This window comes from Apodemus sylvaticus, chromosome 10 (assembly GCF_947179515.1).
Source record: "Apodemus sylvaticus chromosome 10, mApoSyl1.1, whole genome shotgun sequence".
Lineage (NCBI taxonomy): Eukaryota > Metazoa > Chordata > Mammalia > Rodentia > Muridae > Apodemus > Apodemus sylvaticus.
The window spans coordinates 94,652,289-94,679,789 of record NC_067481.1 but is presented as its reverse complement, the minus strand read 5'-3'; the positions used below and the strand labels follow the sequence as shown (position 1 = coordinate 94,679,789).

Genomic DNA, 27,501 nt, shown 5'->3' with positions numbered 1-27,501 from the left:
TATCGAATCCCTGGCCAGCAGAGTTAATAAGGAGATCCTAGCTCTACCTAAACCACTCCACAAAATCTCTATAATAATTTCCTTCTCTGTTTAAAACATATATTCTCAGAACTGTGAGAATTAAGTGGATGAGAAATATTATATGACTGGATCATAGGGCAAATTCCTTTGGGGACAATGGCTGTATGGGTGCCTATTATATATCTCAGTGGTCACAGCAATGATGACAGTCTCGGTGAGTATATCATTACTACATTAAAGATTCTGTTGTTATTTGTGTGTCTATGTGTGACTATGTTCACGCTCCCAAGTTCTGGAACTAGAGGTATGGGGACATGAAGCCTTGTGCTTTTTAGCAGTCTTTGATGTGCACATGTCAGTGACATCACGTTCATCAACAATGTTGTGTAGTTTTCATTACTACCCATTTCTAGAACGCTTACTCACCAAAATAGAACCACTAGCCCACAAGCCATAACCATCCATCCCCTGCCCAAAGGTCCTGTCAACCAGGAGGCTGCTTGCTGTCCCTAATACTCACCCATTTTTGATACTTTACAAACACGAAGCCATGCATTCTATAACCTTTCTTCTGTTGGTTTCTTGTACTTGACATTTTTTTTTAAAGGATCAGCCACATTGTATAAGAAATTTACATCTTTGACGTCAATAGCTGAGTAATATTCTCTTGTGGCAGTACAGATGTACTTCAGTTAGTAGAATGCTTGGGTAGTCATATTAGTACATATGCATGTATGTATGTATGTATGCATGTATGTGTGTGTGTATATGTGTATTTTTGTCTGTATGTACATATACAATCCTAGTTCAGTTCCAAGCACTGCATAAACTGGGCATGAAGACACATATCTGAAATCTCAGTACTCAGGAGGTAGAAGAAAGAAGATCAAGAGTTCCAGGTAATTTTTGGCTATGTAAAGTGTTTGTGGCCAGCCTCGGCTACATGAAGCCCAATCAGAAAGAAAGAAAGAAAGAAAGAAAGAAAGAAAGAAAGAAAGAAAGAAAGAAAGAAAGAAAGAAAGAAAGAAAGAAGGAAGGAAGGAAAGAAAGAAACAAAGAAACAGAAAGAAAGAAAAGAAGGAAGGAAGAAACAAAGTAAACAAAGAAAAAAAGAAAGAAAGAAATTGTCTGAGCTACCTGTTGTCTACCCATGTTCTCATGTTATGTTTATATTTAGCGGTTTTTCTAGTAGATCTCACAGTGAGGTCCAAGAGGTATTAAGGACTTCACTACCTGAGTGGAGGGCTTGGGATTGCCTGATGCCCAGTCTCCAGTGTGTGTGGGCATCCAGCTGTGCCTTTTGGCTCTGAACCTTGTCTTTCCTGCCCCATGGCTAAACGGACTAGAGGTTTCCCAACACCAAATAAGACACCTTTGCAGATGCAGAGAACCAGGCACACAGGCTTTTTCCTACTCAGGCTTTATTCAAAGACCAAGAGGTACAGGTGCAAGGAAGGGAAGAAGGGCCTCCCTGAGGGAGGCAACTTAAGGATACTTGGAGGTCAACACAGTGCTCACAGAGGCGTGTACCGCAGGGGTGAATTCCTCAGGGAGGGTCTTAGCCAAGGTCACCTGCAGGCAGTGGCTCAGGAGCTGCAGAGACAGGGTCTGTCCATAGTAGCCACCCTGCTGCCTCTACTCCCAGGAATCTCTATGTTCCCTGCCCTGGGTACAGGGACCTCAAGGCCTCTACAGGTCCCAAATGCCCGCTGCTAGGTCCAAGAACACACCTTGAAGTTGATGGGGATCCAGACGAAGCTTGGGTCCCCAGGTCGCTGAGATCGGACAGGGTGCCCGGGAGGTCATCAATGTTGTTTACAGCATCGGTCAGCGCATCAATTATCTTCTTGTCTTGCAGCTCTACCTGGGGGGAGCCCTGGCCCAGATTAAAGTGAGGGATGTGGGTCTTGGTGGGGGGGGGGTTTCGAACATCCTGTGAGGAGAGAGAAGTGGAGGACACAGGAAAGCACAGTTAGGAGCTGCCCCCTGAGCACCAGGTCTGTTTTGGATGCTGTGACCCTCACAGAGCAGTGTCCTGATCTCACCTCCCTATGGCTTCTGCTCCGTAGTCTTCGCGACCAGCAACCTTGTCCCAGAGAACCCTGAGTTGGGCTTTGTCTTCCGCAGAGATAGCCATGATGGCTTCCTGAGTCTATCAGAATCAGAAGTTTGTGGGACCTGAAATAAGCAGCACTTATATACCTTCACTGCTTGGGATACGCCCTTTGGGCAGTTCTCAGCGGCTTGTAAAGGCCCTCAAGAGCCTCAGGTTCCGGCTCTGTCTCCCCTAGGTGCTTTTTACCCCTTCCTATGCCTCCAGTGACAGGTGTTTGGGAAGACTTGCCTTGGTCTGAGAAGCAAATCCCTCAAAAGAAACCGAGCAGTGCCCACCCCGCCCCTCCTCCCGCTGGGTCCCAGTTTCACACTCTCCCTCCTAACCCACACCCTGCTTCTGGCCTCAGCCCCAGGATTCACCCGGGTTCTGACAAAAGGCTAAGATGCTGGTGACCCACAGAGGAGCTCTCTCCTGTCTTTCTCCCTTCTCCCCTGTCTCTTCCTCTTTGTCCACTCTCTCCTGCCCTGGTTCCTCCTTTCTTGACTTTTTCTGGGACCAGGTCTTGTTCTAGTTTCCAGACTGGCCTGAGTCCTTTGGCTCAAGTGACTGTCCTAGCTCAGCCTTTTGGGTACAGGGAACTGCAGGAGCAGGTCACCAGACTCTTCCTAAAGTCTTGCATCTTAGCTGCCCAGTGTTACCAGGGATGGATAAGGAAATGCTGAAGGCTGGCTTTGATATCACACATGGGGAGCCTCAGGTCCTGGCAGGATGAGGCAGGAGGATTGCTTGAGCCCAGGAATTTAAGGTCATCTTCTGCAGAGAGAAAACACATCCCCACCCCCACCCCTACCCCCCATGTTTCTAGGAGAAGCAAACAATAAGACAGAAGCTGGGGTGTAAGTGAATAGCAGAGTGTTTGTTCCCTTTGCCTGAGGAAGCTTCTGGCTTCAGTCCCCAGCACTGCAAAAGGAAACAGACAATAAGAGCCAGAGGCAGTGCTCAGTGCAAAGTCCTGGGCCTCAGTTCTAACTTCCTTGACTTGGGTGAGGGAGACAGCAGAGGGACCAACTCCCTAACTGAGATAACATTAAAAAAAAAAATCGTCAGGGGAATCCAAATGGCTATCCATTCTCTTTTACTTTTTTCTGTTTTTTTTTCTCTTCCCTCCCCCTACCCCCATATCTTTTCTTCCTCTTAGGTGTGTGCAATTGTTCTGCTGTGATCTAGTTTGTATGCTCTTCTCCCTTACTGCAGCTTCAGAAAGGTCCCTGGGACAAGACACTTTGACTATACATCCGTTGGCATGTCAGGGACAGAAACAACTCAGGCATACATATATGTTATTCATACTAAGGGAGGCAGGCGCAGAACTGGATGTTGGACATGGTTTTGAGCCAAAAGAATGAGGTCTGTGTTACTAGTCAGAGGTTTATGGTACCTGGAGGTTCACAGCAGCAAACAGCTTGTCCATGGAGGTGTGAAGCTCAGGTGTGAATAAACCAGGTTGTTGGTCATACTTACAGGCATGCTGGGCTTAGGAACTATGGGGAAAGCAAGCATAAGTCAGTGGCTGTTGATACCTACCTCAAGGAGGTTTTCTGGTATTAGGTGAAGGACCAACAATACCTCAGAACCCAGGTCACTCCCCTGCCCAGACAACAGTCACCTCAGAGTTAATGGGTTCTCATGTAGCTCATGGAAAAGGAGGGAACTCTGGGCTGACATGAGAGTGGAAATGTTATCTAGGTGGCCTGCTGTGTTGACGAATATATCTGCTGCTTCTTGCCTTGGTGGTCTCAGCACTCATCAAAGAGGCTTCTCTGTATAACACATGAAGATCATTACGGAAAACCACGAGCGGTCAAAGCACAGAGGACATCGGATCCTGAGGTGCCCGTCCCCAGTAGATATGTCTACAGCATAACTCTCCTTGAGATTCTTAAAGGGTGTCTTAGTTTTAGGAATCTTCTTTTGCTCCTATCCTTCCTCCACTCCTCCCTGTCCTTCTCTCCCATCCTCTACCCTCCCTTTCTCTCCCTCCTTTCCTTCAACCCTCCTTCCCTTCAGACTCATCTTTGTTTAAACTTAGTGAAGATACTGGGTTCAGCCCCAACGTTTATTGGGCCTTTTCTGGGTAGAGAGATATGACAGAGAGACTCTCCCTATTGACAACACAGAATGGTATGAATGCTTGTCTGGACTTCAGTTTATTGCTGATGTGTTTTTCTACACACAAATAAAAATGACGTGGCTGCAGGTGTGACTCAGCACTGAAGGATGCTTGCTGCCCTTTCTGCGGGCCTGAGTTTGGTTCCCCAGACCCAGGTGAGGTGGATCCAAACTACCTGTAACAGCAGCTCCAGCTTCCAGGTATTTCACACCCACTCGTGACCTTCATAGGCACGCATACGTGTGTACACACACACACACACATATAGCATACATAGAAACATGCATATACATAATTGCAAGATAATAAAGATGAGTGAACTAACTGTAAGGAAGAAGTCACAGGGAGAGGAAGAAACTGCCTAGGTATTGAGGGTGTGCTCTTTGCCAGGAATCTAGTGAATGTGGTCCTCGCCACCCTCCGGGAAGCTGTATCCAGTGTAACTTAGGCTGACTCCTTCCTCTAAAAGCCTGAAAAGCTAGATCACATTCCAGAACACCATAGCCAGGCAGACTGAGATGCCAACCTAGAGCCAGTGGCCTGAAAGCCAGGACCAGAATTGTTCTGGATGCTGCTATCAGCCAGGGAAGCAGAGGGGAATCTCAGGAGGGAAGCTTCTGTGCTGAGAGCAGAGCGCAGACTCCCTTCTGACCAGCTGCATCTTGTACTTGCACTTAGACTGCAGTGCATGAGGCATCTTTGCCCAGCCTGTGTCTGCACAGGCAGTAAGCTCTGCTGGGCTGCTCCAGGATGCAGAACACAAACACATACTCACTGCTCTGTTTGTTTTTTAAGACAGGGTCTCACTGGTTTGGAACTTGCTCTGTAGACCAGGCAGGGCTTGAACTGACAGGGATCTCTCACTGCTCTGACTAAAATTATGTGACACCTTGCACTTTGGAGTTGGGACGCAGAGGATTCATGCTGGATCTGACCTGAAGGCTTCCTCACTGAGGACTGGCCTTCATAGTCCTGAAAGTTGCTATGCAGACTGCCAAGGGAGGCATGCAGCCAATGGTTCTACAGAGCTATCCTACCTGTGGGCCACAGCTGTGACCAGCATGGCAAGGTAGCCCCAGGGTGCAGTGGGGTGCTCATTCTTGGCAGTAACCTACAGCTAATTGGATGGAAGCCTGCTCAATAGGGGGAGAGTCATGCCTTATACTGGGAACTTAGCTCACCATGACTGTGGATATTACAGGAGAACCTGGTACTGCATTTATTAAACCACCAAACTCTGAACTATTGTTTTGTTTTTTGTTCAACACAGGGTTCATCTGTGTATCTCTTGACTGTCCTGGAACTTGTTCTGTAGACTAGGCTGGCCTCAGACTCAGAGATCTCCCTGCCTTTACCTCCTGAATGCTGGTTTTAAAGGGATTTACCACCATACCCAGCTCCTACGTGCATTCTCAATGTATATCGTTATACCCACAGAGAAGTGTAGGTCTCAGCCCTCATCCAAGAGGCTTCTCTGTATAACACATGAAGATCATTACGGAAAACCACAAGTGGTCAAAGCACAGAAGACGTCGGATCCTGAGGTGCCCGTCCCCAGTGGACATGTCTACAGCACAAGTCCTGGATGTAAGGCTCAGAGATCACTGCAGAAGGAAGGGGTGGAAAGAGTGTGAGAGCCAGGGGACCAGAAAATCTCTGTGAGACTGAGTCTCCTAGAAATGACAAGCCTCTCCTGTGGTATGTCAACAATGTGGTCACCTAAAGAAGACCTGACCCTAAACAAGACCATCAATAGTCATGCTACTGTGGAAGTGGGAATCTAAAGCCCACCCTCCTGACCGAGAATTACAGGCAGCTAAGGAATGTTGAGTGCAAGAATATGAGTCTTTCTCAGGGATGAGCCCCCTAATTTCTTGTCCAATATGAAGTGGTCAGACCTGAAATCATAAACATGCAAGCAACGTTAAACAGATTCAGCAGATTGTGTTTATATAGTTGTGTGTGTGAGAGTGTGAGAAAATACAGCAAAAGAGGCCATGAATTTGAGGAGGAGACTCATGGGAGGGGTTGGAGGGAGGGAAGCATGGGGAATGATGCGATTATAATTTTATAAAATGTCTCAATCCTAGGATCCCACCTTTATGTGTACTTAATTATATCTCATTGATATCTCTGGACAGAGGAGAGCTACAGGATATCATTTTGGCTCTTTCTGGTTTGGGAGACACAAAAGTGGGAACATTCCTACTTGGAAAATACAAGCATGCATGTGTGTGTGCACATGTACATGTGTGTGCGTGCATGTCTGCCTGTAGGAAAGCCTAAGTGTGTTCCAGCTTGTCTTGTGTTTTCCTACATTTCCATAAGGACAGCTTATCTGTGAGGCAAAGATGTCGTTCATAGGAGTAGACAAGAAGGAATTATCCCAGTGGTCTGAGAAGCTCCTGCTTGGAATGGGGGCTATGCAGAGTGTATATGTGTGGGGAGGGAGACCATATTTCTTAAAAAGCTGTATTCAGTGCTCCCCAGGCTGGAGCTCTCAGGGACCAGCCTTGGGGGCATCACTGTATCTCTAGAGATCTACAAGCAGGACAGGCATTCAAATCCCAGCCTAGAGCCAGGGGCCCAGACCTAGGCAACCTGCTTTCTGGCTGCTGCTGACATCAGGAGAGCAGACCCAGAAGGAGATCCCAGGAGGCAGGATGCATGCAAAGAATGGGGCAGTGAGCTCGGTCTTGGACTAAGGAAAGGGACCTGTTTGCCTCCTGAGCAGCAGCAAGAAGGCACTGTGCTGGGGCTGTTCCAGGGGCACTGTGCTGGGGCCAGCCCACCACCTGCCACTGCAGCCAGGACTCCTCACCCACACCCCTGGCCTCTGATAGGGAAGGGCGAGGATTGGAACAATCTGGTACCTGTGACTCTCTCAGAGCAAGTATAATACTCAATACAAAGACGGGCATACACTATACTCTCATTAGGGAGTCTGAGCAGCCAGTCCTTGCTGAGCTGTTTTGTTTTTATTTTGTTTGGCTGTTGCCTTGTTGGGGAGGAGTTGGTGACCCAGGAAACACTTTAGAGAAGCTTCTCTAGCACCAGTAACATCCCCAAACATGTTTTCTTCATGTTGTGAGAGAAAAATCTTAGGTCTTGCTATGTTTTTTGTTTGCTTTATTTTGTTGTTGTTTTTTGGTTTCTTTTTTTTTTTCTTTCCCCGAGACAGGGTTCTCGTAGCCCTGACTGTTCTGGAACTCACTCTGTAGAGCAGGCTGGCCTACCTAGAGAAGGTGAGCCTACCCAGATGTCTTTTTCTGTTTGTTTGTTTGTTTGTTTGTTTTACTCCCTGCATTAGTCAGAGTTCTCTAGAAATGTCCAGGCACAGAAAGGTCGACATCCTGTTCACAGAAGGTGCATCCTCTTCTTCCCTCCTGGCCTAGCCCAGTCAGGGTCTCATGTATAATGAACCATCACTTGTCCCCTGTATTTTGAGACCACTCTGTCCCTTTTTTTCCCCATGTCACAGAAAGTGTGTCAAGCATGTGCCATAGGAGGTGACCTCACAGCTTCCACTTTCTCATACCTGACAGTTTGTCTCATGTCGAGTAAGAACTGAAGGTCTGACTAAGGATGTCCAGGGCATGTTCCTTAGCCTGAGAGGTGGCCAATGTGCAGGTTAAATCAGTTTTCTGCCTTGCATGTGACTGACTTTAGGCAGCCAGAAAAAACCCCCTGCCCTCTCTGAAGTGCAATGAAGGCAGGGTTGGAGGGTCCCCTGCCACCTCTCTACAGGACAGGCTTTGGTGCTGGTCCCACCTCATTCTGAGAAATTGAGTCTGGCACACAATGCCTTAACTACTGACCTCCATACACATGAAGTCCCTAATAGACACACCCTGGGCATGGCTGGGCTAGGAAGACAGGAGGTCACTGATTGAATTTCTTTCTGTGGGACGGTGCCCAGTGTGTCCTGGACATCCACTGATCCCCTCATTCAGCATCATCTCCAGCTCTGAACCCGATGTGTGGATCCAGGAGGTGACTGCCTTGTAATAGGACCAGGCCTAACCCACCTGGGCCTGAGCAGAGTTAGACGAAGACCAATTGGAAGGGGGCAGGGCATTGTATGGAACAGGTCACTTATTCTGACTTGTGACCTCAGTACCTATCACCTTTCTGAGAGACAAAAGCCACAGTTCTGTAACTGATATGGCCAAGGCTAAAGACATGGATGTGTAACTCAATGCCATAGGCCTCCCTGGTGGCGATCCCTGAGCCTCCTCTGAAGCTTGAGAATGTGTGAAGGTGCTAGGACCGTCCTCCAGCTGCAGGTGGGACTCTAGTTACCACCCAGCCCACGACCCTTTGGAAGTGTCCTCTATAAAGCCTTTCTTTCTACTCTTTTGTAAAGGTTGATTCATTCATTCACTGATCGCCAGTCTCTTTCCCGAGTTAGTTGCACTTTCTGCAGCTTGGAGCCACTTTGGCACCCAGGAGACCCTTCTTCCCATCTCCAACATGGAACACAAACAGACAGGTTAAATAAACATAAAAAGAACCAGGGGTTGGAGAGATGGCTCAGTGGTTAAGAGCATTGCCTACTCTTCCAGAGGTCCTGAGTTTGATTCCCAGCTACCACGTGGTGGCTCACAACCATCTGTAATGGAATCTGATGCCCTCTTTTGGTGTGTCTGAAGACAGCGACAGTGTACTCATATATGTAAAATAAGTAAATCTTAAATACATACATACATACATACATACATAAAATAAAGAAAAGAAACCACCCTGGAGCCAGGTCTGGTGGGGCACGCCCAGTAATCCGAGATGGTGGGTGGCCACTGGGGGATGGGTTGGAGATAGGTGTGAAACAGAAGGATCAGGAGTGATAGATCAACCTAGTTTGTAGTATGGATTTGAGAGGCCAGCCTGGGTTACATGTGCACATGAAATTTATCTCAAAGGTAAAAATAAAACGAAACAAAACCAATGGACAGCTGCTTCTCATCTGAGGTCTGAGACACCAGCTTAGCTGTAGTTCCAGTCTCTTGGTTGTTCTGACAACTGGGGCTGGGTGTACCTTTCTCCTGTGCCCCTCTTCATACAGGACAGCAGTGCAACTCTGGGGAGCTTTACGCAAACACTGTGAGCTTGAAAAGGGGCACGGCTGGATCGTACACTATCCTGCATCCTCAGTTTAGTGATACTCAGAGACCTGTGCGGAAGTCACGTGATCCAGCAACTTGTCCAAGGAGGCATGCATCTGCGGGCTGAAGTCTCCAGGATAGTTCCGGGCAAGAGTCACCAGCAGACAGTGGCTGAAGAACTGAGAAAGAGAACCGCCCCGCCTTGCATTTATCTGCGCCCACGCCGAGCCTCGAAGGGCCCCGCATCTCCAGCAACCGCGGGTGAGCTCAGACACAGGACTCACCTGAATGTTAGCGGGGTCCACGCGGAGCTTGTGCGCATGCAGATCACTGAGAGCAGACAGAGAAGCAGGCAGGTCGTCCAGGTGCTGGGTAGCGAGAGTCAGGGCATCGGCCACCTTTTGGGCATGGGCTTTAACCTGGCTAGAGCCTGGCCTCAGGTCCAAGTGTGGGAAGTAGGTTTTGGTGGAGGGGAAAGCCACGAAGGTCCTGTGGGAAGATAGAGTTGGGCTTATCTGGACCCGGAGGTCCGTAGAGCCCGCCTTCGCCCCGTAGTCTGGTGGAAGGTGAGCCCGAGGGCGTACCTCTCCAAGGTTTCGGTCGCGTAGATTCCAACATTGTCTCCCATCTTCTTCCAGAGCGCGAGGACCAGCCCGCGATCCACCTGGGACAAAGCCATTTCCCATCAACAGTGGCCTCGCGCTCTATGCCCAGGCTGAGCTCAAAGACGTCTGGAAACCCAAGAGGCAGCCAGGGGGCGCTGCATCGTTCTAGTTGCCTAGGTGTTCCCAGATTCTGGTTCAGTCCTGGTAGGCAGCCCTCTGTCTCCCTGGGCTCCCTTTCCATACAGTACATACTGTATGGACAATGGCATCTAATATGTACTAGCAGATTACAATGGGTTTTGGTATCTATTTTCCACTTATGGCTTATCCTGCCTCCTGAGTCCTTAGAAAACTTCATAGACCCCTTTTTCTTATTCATTTTTCAAAATTACTCATTGGTGTAATTCTCCTTGGAGGAGCCCATACCCATACTTGGAATCACCTTTTCCCCCTGGAGCATGTGTTTTTTCGTTAAATATCACATAGTGAAATCTACATTTAAAGGGGATAGAGAGATGGCTCAGCAGTTAAGAGCACTAGCAGCTCTCCCAGAGTTCCTGGATTAGATTCCCAACACCCACATGTCTGCCCACAGTTGTCTTTAACTTCAGGTCAGTGGATGCAAAGCCCTCTTCTGTCTTCCACAGCCATACAAGAGATGCACAGATAACCGTGCAGCCAAAACAGCTACACGTGTAAAAGAAAATGAAAGAGATTTCAGTCTCCATAAAACCCCCTTTAATCTGGGGCTTGTGGTACAGGTACAGAGTAGTCCTCACCATTAGGAGGCAGATGCCACAGGGTCTCCGTGAGTTCAGGACCTTCCTGGCCTCTATATCGAATCCCTGGCCAGCAGAGTTAATAAGGAGATCCTAGCTCTACCTAAACCACTCCACAAAAATCTCTATAATAATTTCCTACTCTGTTTAAAACATTTATTCTCAGAACTGTGAGAATTAAGTGGATGAGAAATATTATATGACTGGATCATAGGGCAAATTCCTTTGGGGACAATGGCTGTATGGGTGCCTATTATATATCTCAGTGGTCACAGCAATGATGACAGTCTCGGTGAGTATATCATTACTTCATTAAAGATTCTGTTGTTATTTGTGTGTCTATGTGTGACTATGTTCAAGCTCCCAAGTTCTGGAACTAGAGGTATGGGGGCATGAAGCCTTGTGCTTTTTTAGCAGTCTTTGATGTGCACATGTCAGTGACATCACGTTCATCCACAATGTTGTGTAGTTTTCATTACTACCCATTTCTAGAACGCTTACTCACCAAAATAGAACCACTAGCCCACAAGCCATAACCATCCATCCCCTGCCCAAAGGTCCTGTCAACCAGGAGGCTGCTTGCTCTCCCTAATACTCACCCATTTTTGATACTTTACAAACATGAAGCCATGCATTCTATAACCTTTCTTCTGTTGGTTTCTTGTACTTGACTTTTTTTTTTAAAGGATCAGCCACATTGTATAAGAAATTTACATCTTTGATGTCAATAGCTGAGTAATATTCTCTTGTGGCAGTACAGATGTACTTCAGTTAGTAGAATGCTTGGGTAGTCATATTAGTACATATGCATGTATGTATGTATGTATGTATGTATGCATGCATGTATGTGTGTGTATATGTGTATTTTTGTCTGTATGTACATATACAATCCTAGTTCAGTTTCAAGCACTGCATAAACTGGGCATGAAGACACATATCTGAAATCTCAGCACTCAGGAGGTAGAAGAAAGAAGATCAAGAGCTCCAGGTAATTTTTGGCTATGTAAAGTGTTTGTGGCCAGCCTCGGCTACATGAAGCCCAATCAGAAAGAAAGAAAGAAAGAAAGAAAGAAAGAAAGAAAGAAAGAAAGAAAGAAAGACAGAAAGAAAGAAACAAAGAAACAAAAAAAGAAAGAAAAGAAGGGAGGAAGAAATAAAGAAAAAACAAAGAAAAAAAGAAAGAAAGAAATTGTCTGAGCTACCTGTTGTCCACCCATGTTCTCATGTTATGTTTATATTTAGCGGTTTTTCTAGTAGATCTCACAGTGAGGTCCAAGAGGTATTAAGGACTTCACTACCTGAGTGGAGGGCTTGGGATTGCCTGATGCCCAGTCTCCAGTGTGTGTGGGCATCCAGCTGTGCCTTTTGGCTCTGAACCTTGTCTTTCCTGCCCCATGGCTAAACGGACTAGAGGTTTCCCAACACCAAACAAGACACCTTTGCAGATGCAGAGAACCAGGCACACAGGCTTTTTCCTACTCAGGCTTTATTCAAAGACCCAAGAGGTACAGGTGCAAGGAAGGGAAGAAGGGCCTGTCCCGGAGGCAAGCCCCGCGGGAGACATTTTAACGGTACTTGGAGGTCAGCACGGTGCTCACAGAGGCAAGGAATTTGTCCAGAGATGCGTGCACCGCGGGGGTGAAATCAGCAGGGTGGTGGCTAGCCAAGGTCACCAGCAGGCAGTGGCTCAGGAGCTGCGGAGACAGGAAGGGTCAGTCCAGAGTAGTAGCACCCTGCTGCCTCTGTTCCCCTTCCTGGATGCACTGTGTTCCCTTCCCTGGGTGCGGGGACCCCAAGCCCTCCTTGCAGGTCCCTGATGCTCCCTGCCGGGTCCTAGCACTCACCTTGAAGTTGACGGGATCCACACGCAGCTTGTGGGCATGCAGGTCGCTCAGAGCGGACAGGGCACCGGGCAGGTCTTCCAGGTGGCCTGCAGCATTGGCCAGAGCATCAGCGACCTTCTTGCCGTGAGCCTGGACCTGGGCGGAGCCGTGGCTTACATCAAAGTGAGGGAAGTAGGTCTTGGTGGTGGGGAAGCTAGCGAACATCCTGTGAGAAGGAGAGAGGATCAGTTGAATAGCCTAGTTAGGAGCTGCCCGCTGAGTGCCAGGTCTGTTTTGGATGCTGTGATCCTTACAGAACAAGGTCCTGGTCTCACCTTTCTAGGGCCTCCGCGCCATATTCAGCGCCATGGCCACCAATCTTCCCCCAGGCAGCCTTGATGTTGGCTTTGTCCTCCCCAGAGAGCACCATGATTTCCTCCTGAGTTTATCAGAATCAGAAGTGTGTTGGACCCACAGCAAGTTGCACTTATATGCCTACACTGTGGAGGTCACGCCCTTAGAGCAGCTCTCATTGGCTGGCTCGTGCTTGCTCCGCCCAGTAAAACTTGAAACCCACCCCCCAACCCCGAGTCTGAGGCGGGGGATCTGCCTTGCCTGAGTGCAGGGAATCCTTACCCTTGCCCGGATGCTTTTTACCCCTTCCTATGCCTCCAATAACAGGTGTTTGGGAAGACGTGCCTTGGGCAGAGAAGCAAATCCCTCAAAACAAACCGAGCAGTGCCCACCCCGCCCCTCCTCCCACTGGGTCCCAGTTTCACACTCTCCCTCCTAACCCACACCCTGCTTCTGGCCTCAGCCCCAGGCTTCACCTTGGTTCTGACAAAAGGCTAAGATGCTGGTGACCCACAGAGGAGCTCTCTCCTGTCTTTCTCCCTTCTTCCCTCTCTCTTCCTCTTTGTTCACTCTCTCCTGCCCTGGTTCCTCCTTTCTTGTCTTTTTCTGGGACGAGATCTTGTTCTAGTTTCCAGACTGGCCTGAGTCCTTTGGCTCAAGTGACTGTCCTAGCTCAGGAGCAGGTCACCAGACTCTTCTTAAAGTCTTGCATCTTAGCTGCCCAGTGCTACCAGGGATGGATAAGGAAATCCTGAAGGCTGGTTTTGGTTTCAGAAATGGGGAGCCTCAGGTCCTGGCAGGATGAGGCAGGAGGATTGCTTGAGCCTGGGTGTAAGTGAATAGCAGAGTATTTGTTCCCTTTGCCTGAGGAAGGTTCTGGCTTCAGTCCCCAGCACTGCAAAAGTAAACAGACAATAAGAGCCAGAGGCAGTGCTCAGTGCAAAGTCCTGGGCCTCAGTTCTAACTTCCTTGACTTGGGTGAGGGAGACAGCAGAGGGACCAACTCCCTAACTGAGATAACATAAAAAAAAAAAATCGTCTGGGGAATCCAAATGGCTATCCATTCTCTTTTTCTTTTTTCTGTTTTTTTTTTCTCTTCCCTCCCCCTACACCCATATCTTTTCTTCCTCTTAGGTGTGTGCAATTGTTCTGCTGTGATCTAGTTTGTATGCTCTTCTCCCTTACTGCAGCTTCAGAAAGGCCCCTGGGACAAGACACTTTGACTATACATTCCGTTGGCATGTCAGGGACAGAAACAACTCAGGCATACATATATGTTATTCATACTAAGAGAGGCAGGCGCAGAACGGGATGTTGGGCATGTTTTTGAGCCAAAAGAATGAGGTCTGTGTTACTAGTCAGAGGTTTATGGTACCTGGAGGTTCACAGCAGCAAAAAGCTTGTCCATGGAGGTGTGAATCTCAGGTGTGAATAAACCAGGTTGTTGGTCATACTTACAGGCATGCTGGGCTTAGGAACTATGGGGAAAGCAAACATAAGTCAGTGGCTGTTGATACCTACCTCAAGGATGTTCTCTGCTATTAGGTGAAGGACCAACAATACCTCAGAACCCAGATCACTCCCCTGCCCAGATAACAGTCACCTCAGAGTTAATGGGTCCTTATTGGGGAGGAGGGAACTCTGGGCTGACATGACAGTGCAAATGTTATCTAGGTGGCCTTCTGTGTTCATGAATGTATCTGCCACCTCTTGCCTTGGTCTGCTACCTAGGCAGATAGGGACTCATGTCCTAGTTAAGGAAGTAGGTCTTGTAGGTGGCAAAACTGGAATTTCCTTCAGGAATATTAAAGTTCAGAGGCAGAGACTGGATGAGGGAAGGGAACCTTTGTCCTCTGGAGACCAGGCAGTGTGGAAAGGTTCTCTCTCCCCTCCAGGGCTTTTGTGCTAACAAAGGTACCTTTTGTCCTGATCAGGACTTTCTTCCTTAGAAAGTGCCCTAGTGGGCTCTTTATTAGAGTGTGTTTCAGAACCAGACTGCTGGACTTAAATAGTACTGGGCCTTTTATCTCCAGCTATGGTGAGCACGTGTGAGGGGATCAACTCCCAGCATGGTCACTGTCCTTGCCTGCATCCAGCTTCCTCTGCTGGGAAGGGTCCAGGGGGAGCTGACATCACCTTGGTCACTGACCCCATCCTTAGGTCGCGTGGTTCTTCCTCTTTCTTGCTCCTGTCCCCCTCCTGGAGAGAGACAGGTGTCTGGAAAGAAAAAGCCTTTGTCTGGGGTTCAGAGGCTCAGCCTTTGGCAGAACTGTTCCGCCTCATGCCTCCTATTCTCTGACTACAATCTACGCAACCCCCAAGTGCAGGCTTCATCCTAGCTCTGAGGACAAGAAGGAAAAGATGCTGGGGACTTATAGGCATAAGGAATGGCTAGCTGACCCTGGCTGGGGTAGCGGTGGTGGGCAGCTCCTAGCGGGTGGACATTCTGGGGTTGGGGAGTCCTCTCTCTCTGCACACTCTTTCAGTCTCTCCTTGAGATTCTTAGAGGGTGTCTTAGTCTTAGGAATCTTCTCTTGCTCCTATCCTTCCTCCACTCCTCCCTGTCTTTCTCTCCCATCCTCCACCCTCCCTTTCTCTCCCTCCTTTCCTTCAACCCTCCTTCCCTTCAGACTCATCTTTGTTTACACTTAGTGAAGATACTAGGTTCAGCTCCAACGTTTACTTGGGCCTTTTCTGGGTAGAGAGATATGACAGAGAGACTCTCCCTATTGACAACACAGAATGGTGTGAATGCTTGTCTGGACTTCAGTTTATTGCTGATGTGTTTTCCTACACACAAATAAAAATGAGGTGGCTGCAGGCGTGACTCAGCACTGAAGGATGCTTGCTACCCTTCTTGCGGGCCTGAGTTTGGTTGCCCAGACCCAGGTGAGGTGGATCAAAACTACCTGTAACAGCAGCTCCAGCTTCCAGGGATTTCACACCCACTTGTGACCTTCATAGGCACTCACGCATGTACACACACACACACACACACACACACACGGTATACATAGAAACATGCATATACATAATTGGAAGATAATGAAGATGAGTGAACTGTAAGGAAGAAGTCACAGGGAGAGGAAGAAACTGCCTAGGTATTGAGGGTGCTCTTTGCCAGGAATCTAGTGAATGTGGTCCTCGCCACCCTCTGGGAAGCTGTATCCAGTGCAACTTAGGCTGACTCCTTCCTCTAAAAGCCTGGAAAGCTAGATCACATTCCAGAACACCATAGCCAGGCAGACTGAGATGCCAACCTAGAGCCAGTGGCCTGAAAGTCAGGACCAGAGTTGTTCTGGATGCTGCTAACAGCCAGGGAAGCAGAGGGGAATCTCAGGAGGGAAGCTTCTGTGCTGAGAGCAGAGCGCAGACTCCCTTCTGACCAGCTGCATCTTGTTCTCACCAGCTGCATCTTGTACTTGCACTTAGACTGCAATGTGCAAGGCATCTTTGCCCAGTCCGTGTCTGCACAGGCAGTAAGCTCTGCTGGGCTGCTCCAGGATGCAGAACACAAACACATGCTTACTGTTCTGTTTGTTTTTAAGACAGAGTTTTGTCAGTTGGTGGTGGCGCATGCCTGTTATCCCAGCACTCTGGGAGGCAGAGGCAGGTGGATTTCTGAGTTCCAGGCCAGCCTGATCTACAATGTGCATTCCAGGACAGCCAGGGCTACACAGAGAAACCGTATATTGAAAAAAACAAATCCAAAAACAAAAACAAAAAACAAACAAACAAACAAACAAAAGACAGGGTTTCCCTGGCCTGGGACTTGCTCTGTAGACCAGGCAGGCCTTGAACTGACAGAGATCTCTCTCTACTTCTGCCTCTGGAGTGCTCTGATTAAAAACATGTGACACCACACCCATCCCTCTGCATTTACTTTGATAAGACTTTTGTCTCCTGCTCTTTGCCAGTAAAGTTTACCACACTATTTTTTCAAGATTTATTGAAGTATAGAATATATATCTGGTAGTGGAGTCCCAATTTTTAATTCCAATACTTGGGATGCAGATGTAGGTAAATCTTGGAGAGTTCCAGGCAAGGATGTTATACAAATTGAGCTCCAGGACAGCCAAGCAGTCACATATAGAAATCCCCCCACTCAATGTGTGTGTGTGTGTAGTGAGGGTAAGCTGTATTCAGTGCTCCCCAGGCTGGTGCTCTCAGGGACCAGCCTTGGGGGCATCACTGTATCTCTAGAGATCTACAAGCAGGACAGGTATTCAAATCCCAGCCTAGAGCCAGGGGCCCAGACCTAGGCAACCTGCTTTCTGGCTGCTGCTGACATCAGGAGAGCAGACCCAGAAGGAGATCCCAGGAGGCAGGATGCATGCAAAGAATGGGGCAGTGAGCTCGATCTCGGACTAAGGAAAGGGACCTGTTTGCCTCCTGAGCAACAGCAAGAAGGCACTGTGCTGGGGCTGTTCCAGGGGCACTGTGCTGGGGCCAGCCCACCACCTGCCACTGCAGCCAGGACTCCTCACCCACACCCCTGGCCTCTGATAGGGAAGGGCAAGGACTGGAACAATGTGGTACCTGTGACTCTATCAGAGCAAGTATAATACTCAATACAGAGAGGGGCATACACTATACTCTCATTAGGGAGTCTGAGCAGATAATCCTTGCTGGGGTGTTTTGTTTTTTATTTCGTTTGACTCTTGCCTTTTTGTGGGGAAGATGGTGACCCAGGAAACGCTTTAGAGAACATTCTCTAGCACCAATAACATCCCCAAACATGTTTTCTTTATGCTGTGAGCGAAAAATCTTAGGTCTTGCTGTCTTCCTATGTTAGTTTCTACTCCTGGATGTGTGCAATGAGTCCTGAGTGCCAGGGTGGCTGGGGGTTACAGGCCTGGGGGACCCCACCCAGATATCTTCTTCATTTTTTAACCCCCTGCATCAACCAGAGTTCTCTAGAGAACATAACCAGGAAATGTTTGGAAGAGACGGGTATGGCTTATTCCAGCCCCCCCCACCCTCATTTCTTCACAGCATGTGAAGACCTAGGATCTGCCTCCTGCAATCTGGAAGCCCAGAAATGCCTGTGGTATTAATTCCACATGGCCCTCAACGACCACAGGCCCAAGGACACAGTACCCACAGGCCAGGCACAAAAATGTCGATGTCCTGTTCACAGAAGGTGCATCCTCTTCTTCCCGCATGGCCCCTGGTGGATGGGCCATCTCCTGTATGGCACAGAGGAATTGTGGTCTGGCTGCCAGTTCCAATGCTTCTTTTTTGGACCTTCACAGACACATGCTTCCTTAGCCACCTGAGTGGTCCTAGCCTAGTCAAGGTCTCATGTATGACAAACCATTACTTGTCCACTGTGTTTTGAGTCCCTGTTTTGCCCATATCACAGAAAGTGTGTCATGCATGTGCCATAGGAGGTGACCTCACAGCTTCCACTTTCTCATACCTGACAGTTTGCCTCATGTCCAGTAGGAACTGAAGGTCTGACTAAGGATGTCCAGGGCATGTTCCTTAGCCTGAGAGGTGGCCAATGTGCAGGTTAAATCAGTTTTCTGCCTTGCATGTGACTGACTTTAGGCAGCCAGAAGAAACCCCCTGCCCTCTCTGAAGTGCAATGAAGGCAGGGTTGGAGGGTCCCCTGCCACCTCTCTACAGGACAGGCTTTGGTGCTGGTCCCACCTCATTCTGAGAAATTGAGTCTGGCACACAATGCCTTAACTACTGACCTCCATACACGGGAAGTCCCTAATAGACACACCTTGGGCATGGCTGGGCTAGGAAGACAGGAGGTCACTGATTGAATTTCTTTCTGTGGGACAGTGCCCAGTGTGTCCTGGACATCCACTGATACCCTCATTCAGCATCATCTACAGCTCTGAACCCGATGTGTGGATCCAGGAGGTGACTGTCTTGTAATAGGACCAGGCCTAACCCACCTGGACCTGAGCAGAGTTAGACAAAGACCAATTGGAAGGGGGCAGGGCATTGTATGGAACAGGTCACTTATTCTGACTTGTGACCTCAGTACCTATCACCTGTCTGAGAGACAAAAGCCACAGTTCTGTAACTGATATGGCCAAGGCTAAAGACATGGATGTGTAACTCAATGCCATAGGCCTCCCTGGTGGCGATCCCTGAGCCTCCTCTGAAGCTTGAGAATGTGTGAAGGTGCTAGGACCGGTCCTCCAGCTGCAGGTGGGACTCTAGTTACCACCCAGCCCACGACCCTTTGGAAGTGTCCTTTATAAAGCCTTTCTTTCTATTCTTTTGTAAAGGTTGATTCATTCATTCACTGATCGCCAGTCTCTTTCCCGAGTTAGTTGCACTTTCTGCAGCTTGGAGCCACTTTGGCACCCAGGAGACCCTTCTTCCCATCTCCAACACGGAACACAAACAGACAGGTTAAATAAACATAAAAAGAACCAGGGGTTGGAGAGATGGCTCAGTGGTTAAGAGCATTGCCTACTCTTCCAGAGATCCTGAGTTTGATTCCCAGCTACCACATGGTGGCTCACAACGATCTGTAATGGGATCTGATGCCCTCTTTTGGTGTGTCTGAAGACAGCGACAGTGTACTCATATATGTAAAATAAGTAAATCTTAAATACATATATACATACATACATACATACATACAATAAAGAAAAGAAACCACCCTGGAGCCAGGTCTGGTGGGGAACGCCCTGTAATCCGAGATGGTGGGTGGCACTGGGGGATGGGTTGGAGATAGCTGTGAAACAGAAGGATCAGGGGTGATAGATCAACCTAGTTTGTAGTATGGATTTGAGAGGCCAGCCTGGGTTGCAGAGCATATGAAATTTATCTCAAAGGTAAAAATAAAATGAAACAACAAAACCAATGGACAGCTGCCTCTCATCTGAGGTCTGAGACACCAGCTTAGCTGTAGTTCCAGTCTCTTGGTTGTTCTGACAACTGGGGGCTGGGTGTACCTTTCTCCTGTGCCCCTCTGCATACAGGACAGCAGTGTAACTCTGGGGAGCTTTACGCAAACACTGTGAGCTTGAAAAGGGGCACGGCTGGAGCGTACACTATCCTGCATCCTCAGTTTAGTGATACTCAGAGACCAGTGCGGAAGTCACGTGATCCAGAAACTTGTCCAAGGAGGCATGCATCTGCGGGCTGAAGTCTCCAGGATAGTTCCGGGCAAGAGTCACCAGCAGACAGTGGCTGAAGAACTGAGAAAGAGAACCGCCCCGCCTTGCATTTATCTGTGCACACGCCGAGCCTCGAAGGGCCCCGCATCTCCACCAACCGCGGGTGAGCTCAGACACAGGACTCACCTGAAAGTTAGCGGGGTCCACGCGGAGCTTGTGCGCATGCAGATCACTGAGAGCAGACAGAGAAGCAGGCAGGTCGTCCAGGTGCTGGGCAGCGAGAGTCAGTGCATCGGCCACCTTTTGGGCATGGGCTTTAACCTGGCTAGAGCCTGGCCTCAGGTCCAAGTGTGGGAAGTAGGTTTTGGTGGAGGGGAAAGCCACGAAGGTCCTGTGGGAAGATAGGGTTGGGCTCATCTGGACCAGGAGGTCCAGAGAGCCCGCCTTCGCCCCGTAGTCTGTTGGAAGGTGAACCAGAGGGCGTACCTCTCCAAGGCTTCGGTCGCGTAGATTCCAACATTGTCTCCCATCTTCTTCCAGAGCGCGAGGACCAGCCCGCGATCCGTCTGGGACAAAGACATATCCCATCAACAGTGGCCTCGCCCTCTGTGCCCAGGCTGAGCTCAAAGACGTCCGGAAACCCAAGAGGCAGCCAGGGGGCGCTGCATCGTTCTAGTTGCCTAGGTGTTTCCAGATTCTGGTTCAGCCCTGGCAGGCAGCCCTCTGTCTCCCTGGGCTCCCTCTCCATACAGTACATACTGTATGGACAATGGCATCTAATATGTACTAGCAGATTACAATGGGTTTTGGTATCTATTTTGGCACTTATGGCTTATCCTGCCTCCTGAGTCCTTAGAAAACTTCATAGACTCCTTTTTCTTATTCATTTTTGAAAATTACTCATTGGTGTAATTCTCCTTGGAGGAGCCGGTCCCCCTACTTGGAATCATATTTTCCCCCTGAAGCACGTCTCTTTTCGTTAAATATCACATAGTGAAATCTATATTTAAAGGGGATAGAGAGATGGCTCAGCAGTTAAGAGCACTAGCAGCTCTCCCAGAGTTCCTGGCTTAGATTCCCAACACCCACATGTCTGCTCACAGTTGTCTTTAACTTCAGGTCAGTGGATGCAAAGCCCTCTTCTGTCTTCCACAGCCATACAAGAGATGCACAGATAACCGTGCAGCCAAAACAGCTACATGTGTAAAAGAAAATGAAAGAGATTTTAGTCTCCATAAAACCCCCTTTAAAATGGGGCTTGTGGTACAGGTACAGAGTAGCCCTCACCATTAGGAGGCAGATGCCACAGGGTCTCCGTGAGTTCAGGACCTTCCTGCCCTCTATATCGAATCCCTGGTCAGCAGAGCTAAATAAGGAGATCCTAGCTCTACCTAAACCACTCCACACAACAATCCCTTTAACAAATTCCAACTTTGGGGGCTGGAGGAATAGCTCAGTGTTTAAGAGCACTGACTGCTCTTACTGCGGTTCTGAGTTCATGTCTCAGCAACCACATGGTGGCTCACAACCATGTGTAATGGCATCTGATGCCCTGTACTGGTGTGTCTGGAGAGCAATGGTGTACTCATATACATAAAATAAATAAATAATTCATAAAACAATGAATTCTACCTGTTTCAAAAATTGACTGGATCTTAGTGCAAATTCCTTTAGTGACAATGACCTTATGGCTGCCCATCATATATCTTAATGATCACAGTAATGATGACAGTCTCGGTGAGTGTATCATTAGTACATTAAGGATTCTGTTCTTATGTTTTTGTGTGTGTATGCATGATTATGCTCAAGCTCCCAAGTTCCGGAACTAGAGGTGTGTGGCACAAAGCCCTGTGCATTTTAGCTGCTTTTGATGTGCACACATCAATGACATCACATTCATCCACAATATTGTGTAGTGTTCACTACTACCCATTTCCAGAACTTTTGCTCACCAAAATAGAACCTCTATTTCACCAGCCATAACTATCCATCCCCCACCCAAAGGTCCTCTCAACCAGGTGCTGCTTGTGGTCCCTAATATTCACCCATTTTTCACATTTTACAAACATGAAGTCATGCAGTGTGTGACCTTTGTTCTGCTGGTTTCTTCCAGTTGACTTTCTTTTTTTAAAGGCTCAGCTACATTGTATAAGAAATTTACTCTTTGCTGTCAATAGCTGAAGAATGGTGCCTTGTTGGAGTATAGATGCACCTCAGTTAGTAAAATGCTTGTCTATTTGTATGAGTGTGTATATGCATGCATGTACACATACAACCCTGAGTTCAATTTCTGAGCACTGCATAAACTGGGCATGAAGAAACATATCTGAAATCTTAGCACTCAAGAGATGGAAACAATGGGATCAAGAGTTCCAGGGCATCCTTGGCTATATAAAGTGTTTGCGGCCTGCCTGGGCTACATGAAGCCCTATCTGAAAGAAAGAAAGAAAGAAAGAAAGAAAGAAAGAAAGAAAGAAAGAAAGAAAGAAAGAAAGAAAGAAAAGAAGGAAGAAAGAAAGAAAGACATTGTCTGAGCTACCTGTTGTCCACCCATGTGCTCACGTTACGTCTAATTTTTTAGCCGTTTTTCTAGTAGATCCCACAGTGAAGTCCAAGAGGTATTCAGGACTTTGCTATCTGAGAGAGCCCGTGTTAGGGATTCTGAAAAGATGATTCATTGTCTTCTTTGGCTCGGGGAGAAAAAAATGGCTGACAGTGAAGGGATTGGGATGCCCAGACTCAGAAGACATGTGTGTGTGTGCATCCAGCTGTGCCTTTTGGCTCTGAACCTTGTCTTTCCTGCCCCATGGCTAAACGGACTAGAGGTTTCCCAACACCAAACAAGACACCTTTGCAGATGCAGAGAACCAGGCACACAGGCTTTTTCTTACTCAGGCTTTATTCAAAGACCAAGAGGTACAGGTGCAAGGAAGGGAAGAAGGGCTTGTCCAGGAGGAAAGCCCCGTGGGAGACATTTTAACGGTACTTGGAGGTCAGCACGGTGCTCACAGAGGCAAGGAATTTGTCCAGAGAGGCGTGCACCGCGGGGGTGAAATCAGCAGGGTGGTGGCTAGCCAAGGTCACCAGCAGGCAGTGGCTCAGGAGCTGCGGAGACAGGAAGGGTCAGTCCAGAGTAGTAGCACCCTGCTGCCTCTGTTCCCCTTCCTGGACCCACTGTGTTCCCTTCCCTGGGTGCGGGGACCCCAAGCCCTCCTTGCAGGTCCCTGATGCTCCCTGCCGGGTCCTAGCACTCACCTTGAAGTTGACGGGATCCACACGCAGCTTGTGGGCATGCAGGTCGCTCAGAGCGGACAGGGCACCGGGCAGGTCTTCCAGGTGGCCTGCAGCATTGGCCAGAGCATCAGCGACCTTCTTGCCGTGAGCCTGGACCTGGGCGGAGCCGTGGCTTACATCAAAGTGAGGGAAGTAGGTCTTGGTGGTGGGGAAGCTAGCGAACATCCTGTGAGAAGGAGAGAGGATCAGTTGAATAGCCTAGTTAGGAGCTGCCCGCTGAGTGCCAGGTCTGTTTTGGATGCTGTGATCCTTACAGAACAAGGTCCTGGTCTCACCTTTCTAGGGCCTCCGCGCCATATTCAGCGCCATGGCCACCAATCTTCCCCCAGGCAGCCTTGATGTTGGCTTTGTCCTCCCCAGAGAGCACCATGATTTCCTCCTGAGTTTATCAGAATCAGAAGTGTGTTGGACCCACAGCAAGTTGCACTTATATGCCTACACTGTGGAGGACACGCCCTTAGAGCAGCTCTCATTGGCTGGCTCGTGCTTGCTCCGCCCAGTAAAACTTGAAACCCACCCCCCAACCCCGAGTCTGAGGCGGGGGATCTGCCTCACCTGGGTTCAGGGAATCCTTACCCTTGCCCGGATGCTTTTTACCCCTTCCTATGCCTCCAATGACAGGTGTTTGGGAAGACGTGCCTTGGGCAGAGAAGCAAATCCCTCAAAACAAACCGAGCAGTGCCCACCCCGCCCCTCCTCCCACTGGGTCCCAGTTTCACACTCTCCCTCCTAACCCACACCCTGCTTCTGGCCTCAGCCCCAGGCTTCACCCTGGTTCTGACAAAAGGCTAAGATGCTGGTGACCCACAGAGGAGCTCTCTCCTGTCTTTCTTCCTTCTTCCCTCTCTCTTCCTCTTTGTCCACTCTCTCCTGCCCTGGTTCCTCCTTTCTTGTCTTTTTCTGGGACCAGGTCTTATTCTAGTTTCCAGACTGGCCTGAGTCCTTTGGCTCAAGTGACTGTCCTAGCTCAGCCTTCTGGGTACAGGGAACTGCAGGAGCAGGTCACCAGACTCTTCCTAAAGTCTTGCATCTTAGCTGCCCAGTGCTACCAGGGAGGGATAAGGAAATGCTGAAGGCTGGTTTTGATGTCACACATGGGGAGCCTCAGGTCCTGGCAGGATGAGGCAGGAGGATTGCTTGAGCCCAGGAATTTAAGGTCATCCTCTGCAGATTGAGACACACACACACACCACCACCACCACCACCACCACCCCGACACCCCCCTACCCCTGTGTTTCTAGGAGAAACAAACAATAAGACAGAAGCTGGGGTGTAAGTGAATAGCAGAGTGTTTGTTCCCTTTGCCTGAGGAAGGTTCTGGCTTCAGTCCCCAGCACTGCAAAAGGAAACAGACAATAAGAGCCAGAGGCAGTGCTCAGTGCAAAGTCCTGGGCTCAGTTCTAACTTCCTTGACTTGGGTGAGGGAGACAGCAGAGGGACCAACTCCCTAACTGAGATAACATTAAAAACATATGTGTCTGGGGAATCTAAATGGCCATTTATTCTTTTTCCTCTAAGTTTTCCCCTCTCTCTCCCTCTCCCTCCATCTTTTTTCTCTCTTTTTCCTTTCTTCCACTTACTTTTCCCCCTCCTTTTTTTAAAAGATGTATTTATTATTATATGTAAATACCCTGTCGCTGTCTTCAGACACACCAGAAGAGGATGTCAGTTCCCATTACAGATGGTTGTGAGCCACCAAAGTGGTTGTTGGGATTTGAACTTAGGACTTTCAGAAGATCAGTCAGTGCTCTTACTGGCTGAGTCATCTCACCAGCCCCCCCCTCTCCTTCTTTCCCTCATCTGTGTCCCCGTCCCCTTTCTTGGAACTGTTAGTTATACAGCCCAATCTGCTCTTTACTCCTCACACTGTGGTAGCCACACTTGAACTCTTTTTTTCTTCTTTTTTTCTTCCATTGATTTTGAGCTTCTGATCTTACTGCTTCTGCCTCTCATGTTTTGGGGTTACAGTTGTGCCCCAAAACAGCTAGCTTTAGTTTATGTCAAGGCTGAGCTTGCCCTTGAAGGTCTTATTCAACTTATTGTGGATTTTCCTCGGTTTCCATATTAGCTGACCCCATTACCCTGAAGATTTTTTTTTTCCTTAGCTCTGTGTTTAGCTGTTTCGGGTCAGTTCAATGATAGTTTAGCAGAGTTGGCACATCTTAGGACTTTCCTCCTCAGGCTGCTGAGAGAACCAGCCTGGGACGCCTGGCCCTCCCAGGGTATAGGCATTTCCCTGTGTCCACCCCCCTATTGCAGCTGCAGAAGTCCTTCTGCCCAAACAGTAGAACCAGAGTTAACACTGACAAGCTAGTGACACAGAGACCCCAGGCAGATAGGTCACCACCCAGACAGATTTTATTCAGGACTTGCAGGTGTGAAATGGAATGAGGGACTGGGAGGGCAGGTGTCCTGTTCTTAAGGTTCTGGTTTAATAGTATCTGGAGGTCAGTGCCTTAGCCACAGGTCCCAAAAAGTGTCCAGAGTGAAGCCATCTCTGTGGTGACTTTATCTGGCTGGAGGCTGACATCATCATGCGATGGAAAGAGGTTCTGTGGGCCATTTCCCAGAGACAGCAGAGAGCTCCTACATTCATTTTCTGCAACTGGGGAACCCTGCCTGCTTGCTGCCTTTGAAGCTGGCCTGGGGCACGCCCAGCTGGAGGACACATAGTTCACTCAGAGCTGACAAGAGAGTGGGGAGATTGTTCATTTGGTTCACCTCGTGGCATAGCGCATACGCTGCCTTTCTGCCTTGGGTCTTTCCTTAGACAGAGTCAGGGGTCTGGTTGTTACTGGGGAGGTAGGTCCTGAGGAAATTCCTGAACATCTTGTGAAGAGAAGCGGTGGTGGTGGGTAAAGGGGATTGAGAAATGTTAGGGTAGGTACAGTTAGGGACTACAAACAAGACTGAGGGGTCGTGCTTGCTGTTTGACCCAGGAGTTAGAGGAAAGGAGAGGCAGAAGAGGGCAGAACAATACTCAGCCCCGTGCCGTTCTACGTTGTCCCAGATGCCCCAATGTTGTTATCACCAACAGAGAAAGAAACACAGTGGGTTCTCCTGAGTCTGTGTCTGAATGGATGTGTGAGCTTCACTTCCCTGAGCTCACTGGTCTGGGAAGGTGTCTTACTGGGAAAGTTCAGATGGGTGGGGTCAAGGCCTGATGAAACTCGCATGACTGCTCTCATTGAATCTCTCAGTACTGTGCGGACAGAGTCCAGGCTCTTGTTGCTGTAAACTATCATCCATGTCTTATGGTTCTCACATAGTTTCTAGAAACTTCTAAATGTAGAATCCAACCTTATAGGACCCAGACCCAGACTGGCTTGGGGGAAGGAATACAATATTTAAAAATTTAGCCGGGTGGTGGTGGCGGCGGTGGCGGCGCACGCCTGTAATCCCAGCACTCTGGGAGGCAGAGGCAGGCGGATTTCTGAGATCGAGGCCAGCCTGAGCTACAGAGTGAGTTCCAGGACAGCCAGGACTATACAGAGAAACCCTGTCTCAAAAAAACCAAATCCAAAAATAAAATAAAATAAAATAAAATAAAATAAAATAAAAATTTAAATGGCATTGCTTGTTTGCTTGATGGGTTGATTGTGTGTGCATGTGTGCAATGGCACATGTTTGGGAGCCAGAGGATGACTTGTGAGAGTCATTCTTTCCTTCTGTCAGGGCAGTCTTGGGGATTTAATTTCAGTCGGCAGGCTTCATGGCAAGTGCTTTTACTGGCTCAGCCAATGCACTGGCAGGCAATCTCAGATGCCATCTTGTCTGGTGTTTTCCCAAGGACTAAAGCTGTGACTTGTGCATGTAAACAATGGCGGTCAGCTCAGCTATTGCTCAGGCGACTCAGGGCCACAGGCCCTTGGCACCAGCTACTGGAGTTCAGGGAGCCAGAACAGGGCATCCCTTGTCCGATCTGGCATTGTGCCAGACCAGATCTAGTGCTCCCTGCCCAGACGGGATGCCATCTTGGAGACTGAATGTATTCAGTGTTTACAAAGCTCTAGAATCTTGATCTCTTTCGCCTTTGTTGTTTGCCAACAAACCACAGGAGCCTGTTGAATTTTTGTCTCCTAGCCAACCTGGGAGAGTGGAGACAGGACTTGGATGAGGACACCTCATAGAAGGGAGCCCCAAAGTTTGAGTGTCCAGATTGGGATGGGGAGCTACTGTCAGGTATCTACCGTGTATTGTGACCTA

At 48.7% G+C, this 27,501-nt stretch overlaps 3 protein-coding genes and 2 long non-coding RNA genes across 11 annotated transcripts in view; 2 read left to right on the top strand and 3 right to left on the bottom strand.

The window, feature by feature from the left end:
- LOC127695426 (hemoglobin subunit theta-1-like) overlaps positions 1-20,582 on the bottom strand; it is a 49,363-nt gene extending 28,781 nt beyond the window's left edge. Inside the window, exons 1-6 of one of the 6 annotated variants that reach the window (XR_007979976.1) lie at positions 20,488-20,582; positions 20,188-20,392; positions 15,047-20,082; positions 14,286-14,388; positions 13,387-13,805; positions 12,900-13,255 (exon numbers count right to left, since the gene is read on the bottom strand). Coding sequence is in view for 3 of the 6 variants with exons in the window: in XM_052197576.1 (XP_052053536.1) it covers positions 3,595-3,618; positions 9,418-9,528; positions 20,188-20,392; positions 20,488-20,582 (435 nt within the window). In the remaining 3 variants the exon portion in view is untranslated. Of the gene's footprint in view, positions 1-3,579; positions 3,619-9,339; positions 9,529-9,633; positions 9,839-12,899; positions 13,256-13,386; positions 13,806-14,285; positions 14,389-15,046; positions 20,083-20,187; positions 20,393-20,487 lie in introns of those variants that run through there. The other 5 variants (XM_052197576.1, XM_052197578.1, XR_007979977.1 and 2 more) reach the window with 5 other exon arrangements.
- LOC127695428 (hemoglobin subunit alpha) lies at positions 1,423-23,714 on the bottom strand. 2 transcript variants are annotated; one of them, XM_052197582.1, is made up of 3 exons: positions 23,571-23,714; positions 23,257-23,461; positions 1,423-1,614 (listed from the first exon to the last, which is right to left on the bottom strand). In XM_052197582.1, the coding sequence occupies exons 1-3, from the start codon at positions 23,663-23,665 to the stop codon at positions 1,507-1,509; spliced, it is 408 nt and encodes a 135-aa protein (XP_052053542.1). In that variant the 5' UTR covers positions 23,666-23,714; the 3' UTR covers positions 1,423-1,506. The 2 variants fall into 2 exon arrangements, with proteins under 2 accessions (XP_052053542.1, XP_052053541.1); XM_052197581.1 differs by lacking the exon at positions 1,423-1,614 and adding an exon at positions 22,883-23,106 and having other exon boundaries at positions 23,571-23,713.
- On the bottom strand, positions 12,200-13,025 carry LOC127695427 (hemoglobin subunit alpha). The gene is made up of 3 exons (XM_052197580.1): positions 12,892-13,025; positions 12,578-12,782; positions 12,200-12,427 (listed from the first exon to the last, which is right to left on the bottom strand). The coding sequence occupies exons 1-3, from the start codon at positions 12,984-12,986 to the stop codon at positions 12,299-12,301; spliced, it is 429 nt and encodes a 142-aa protein (XP_052053540.1). The 5' UTR covers positions 12,987-13,025; the 3' UTR covers positions 12,200-12,298.
- LOC127695439 (uncharacterized) lies at positions 12,216-23,411 on the top strand. The gene is made up of 2 exons (XR_007979979.1): positions 12,216-12,314; positions 22,994-23,411. It is a non-coding gene; the product is annotated as an uncharacterized LOC127695439 (long non-coding RNA).
- On the top strand, positions 20,080-21,627 carry LOC127695440 (uncharacterized). The gene is made up of 2 exons (XR_007979980.1): positions 20,080-20,164; positions 20,542-21,627. It is a non-coding gene; the product is annotated as an uncharacterized LOC127695440 (long non-coding RNA).
- Positions 23,715-27,501: the final 3,787 nt, after the last annotated feature.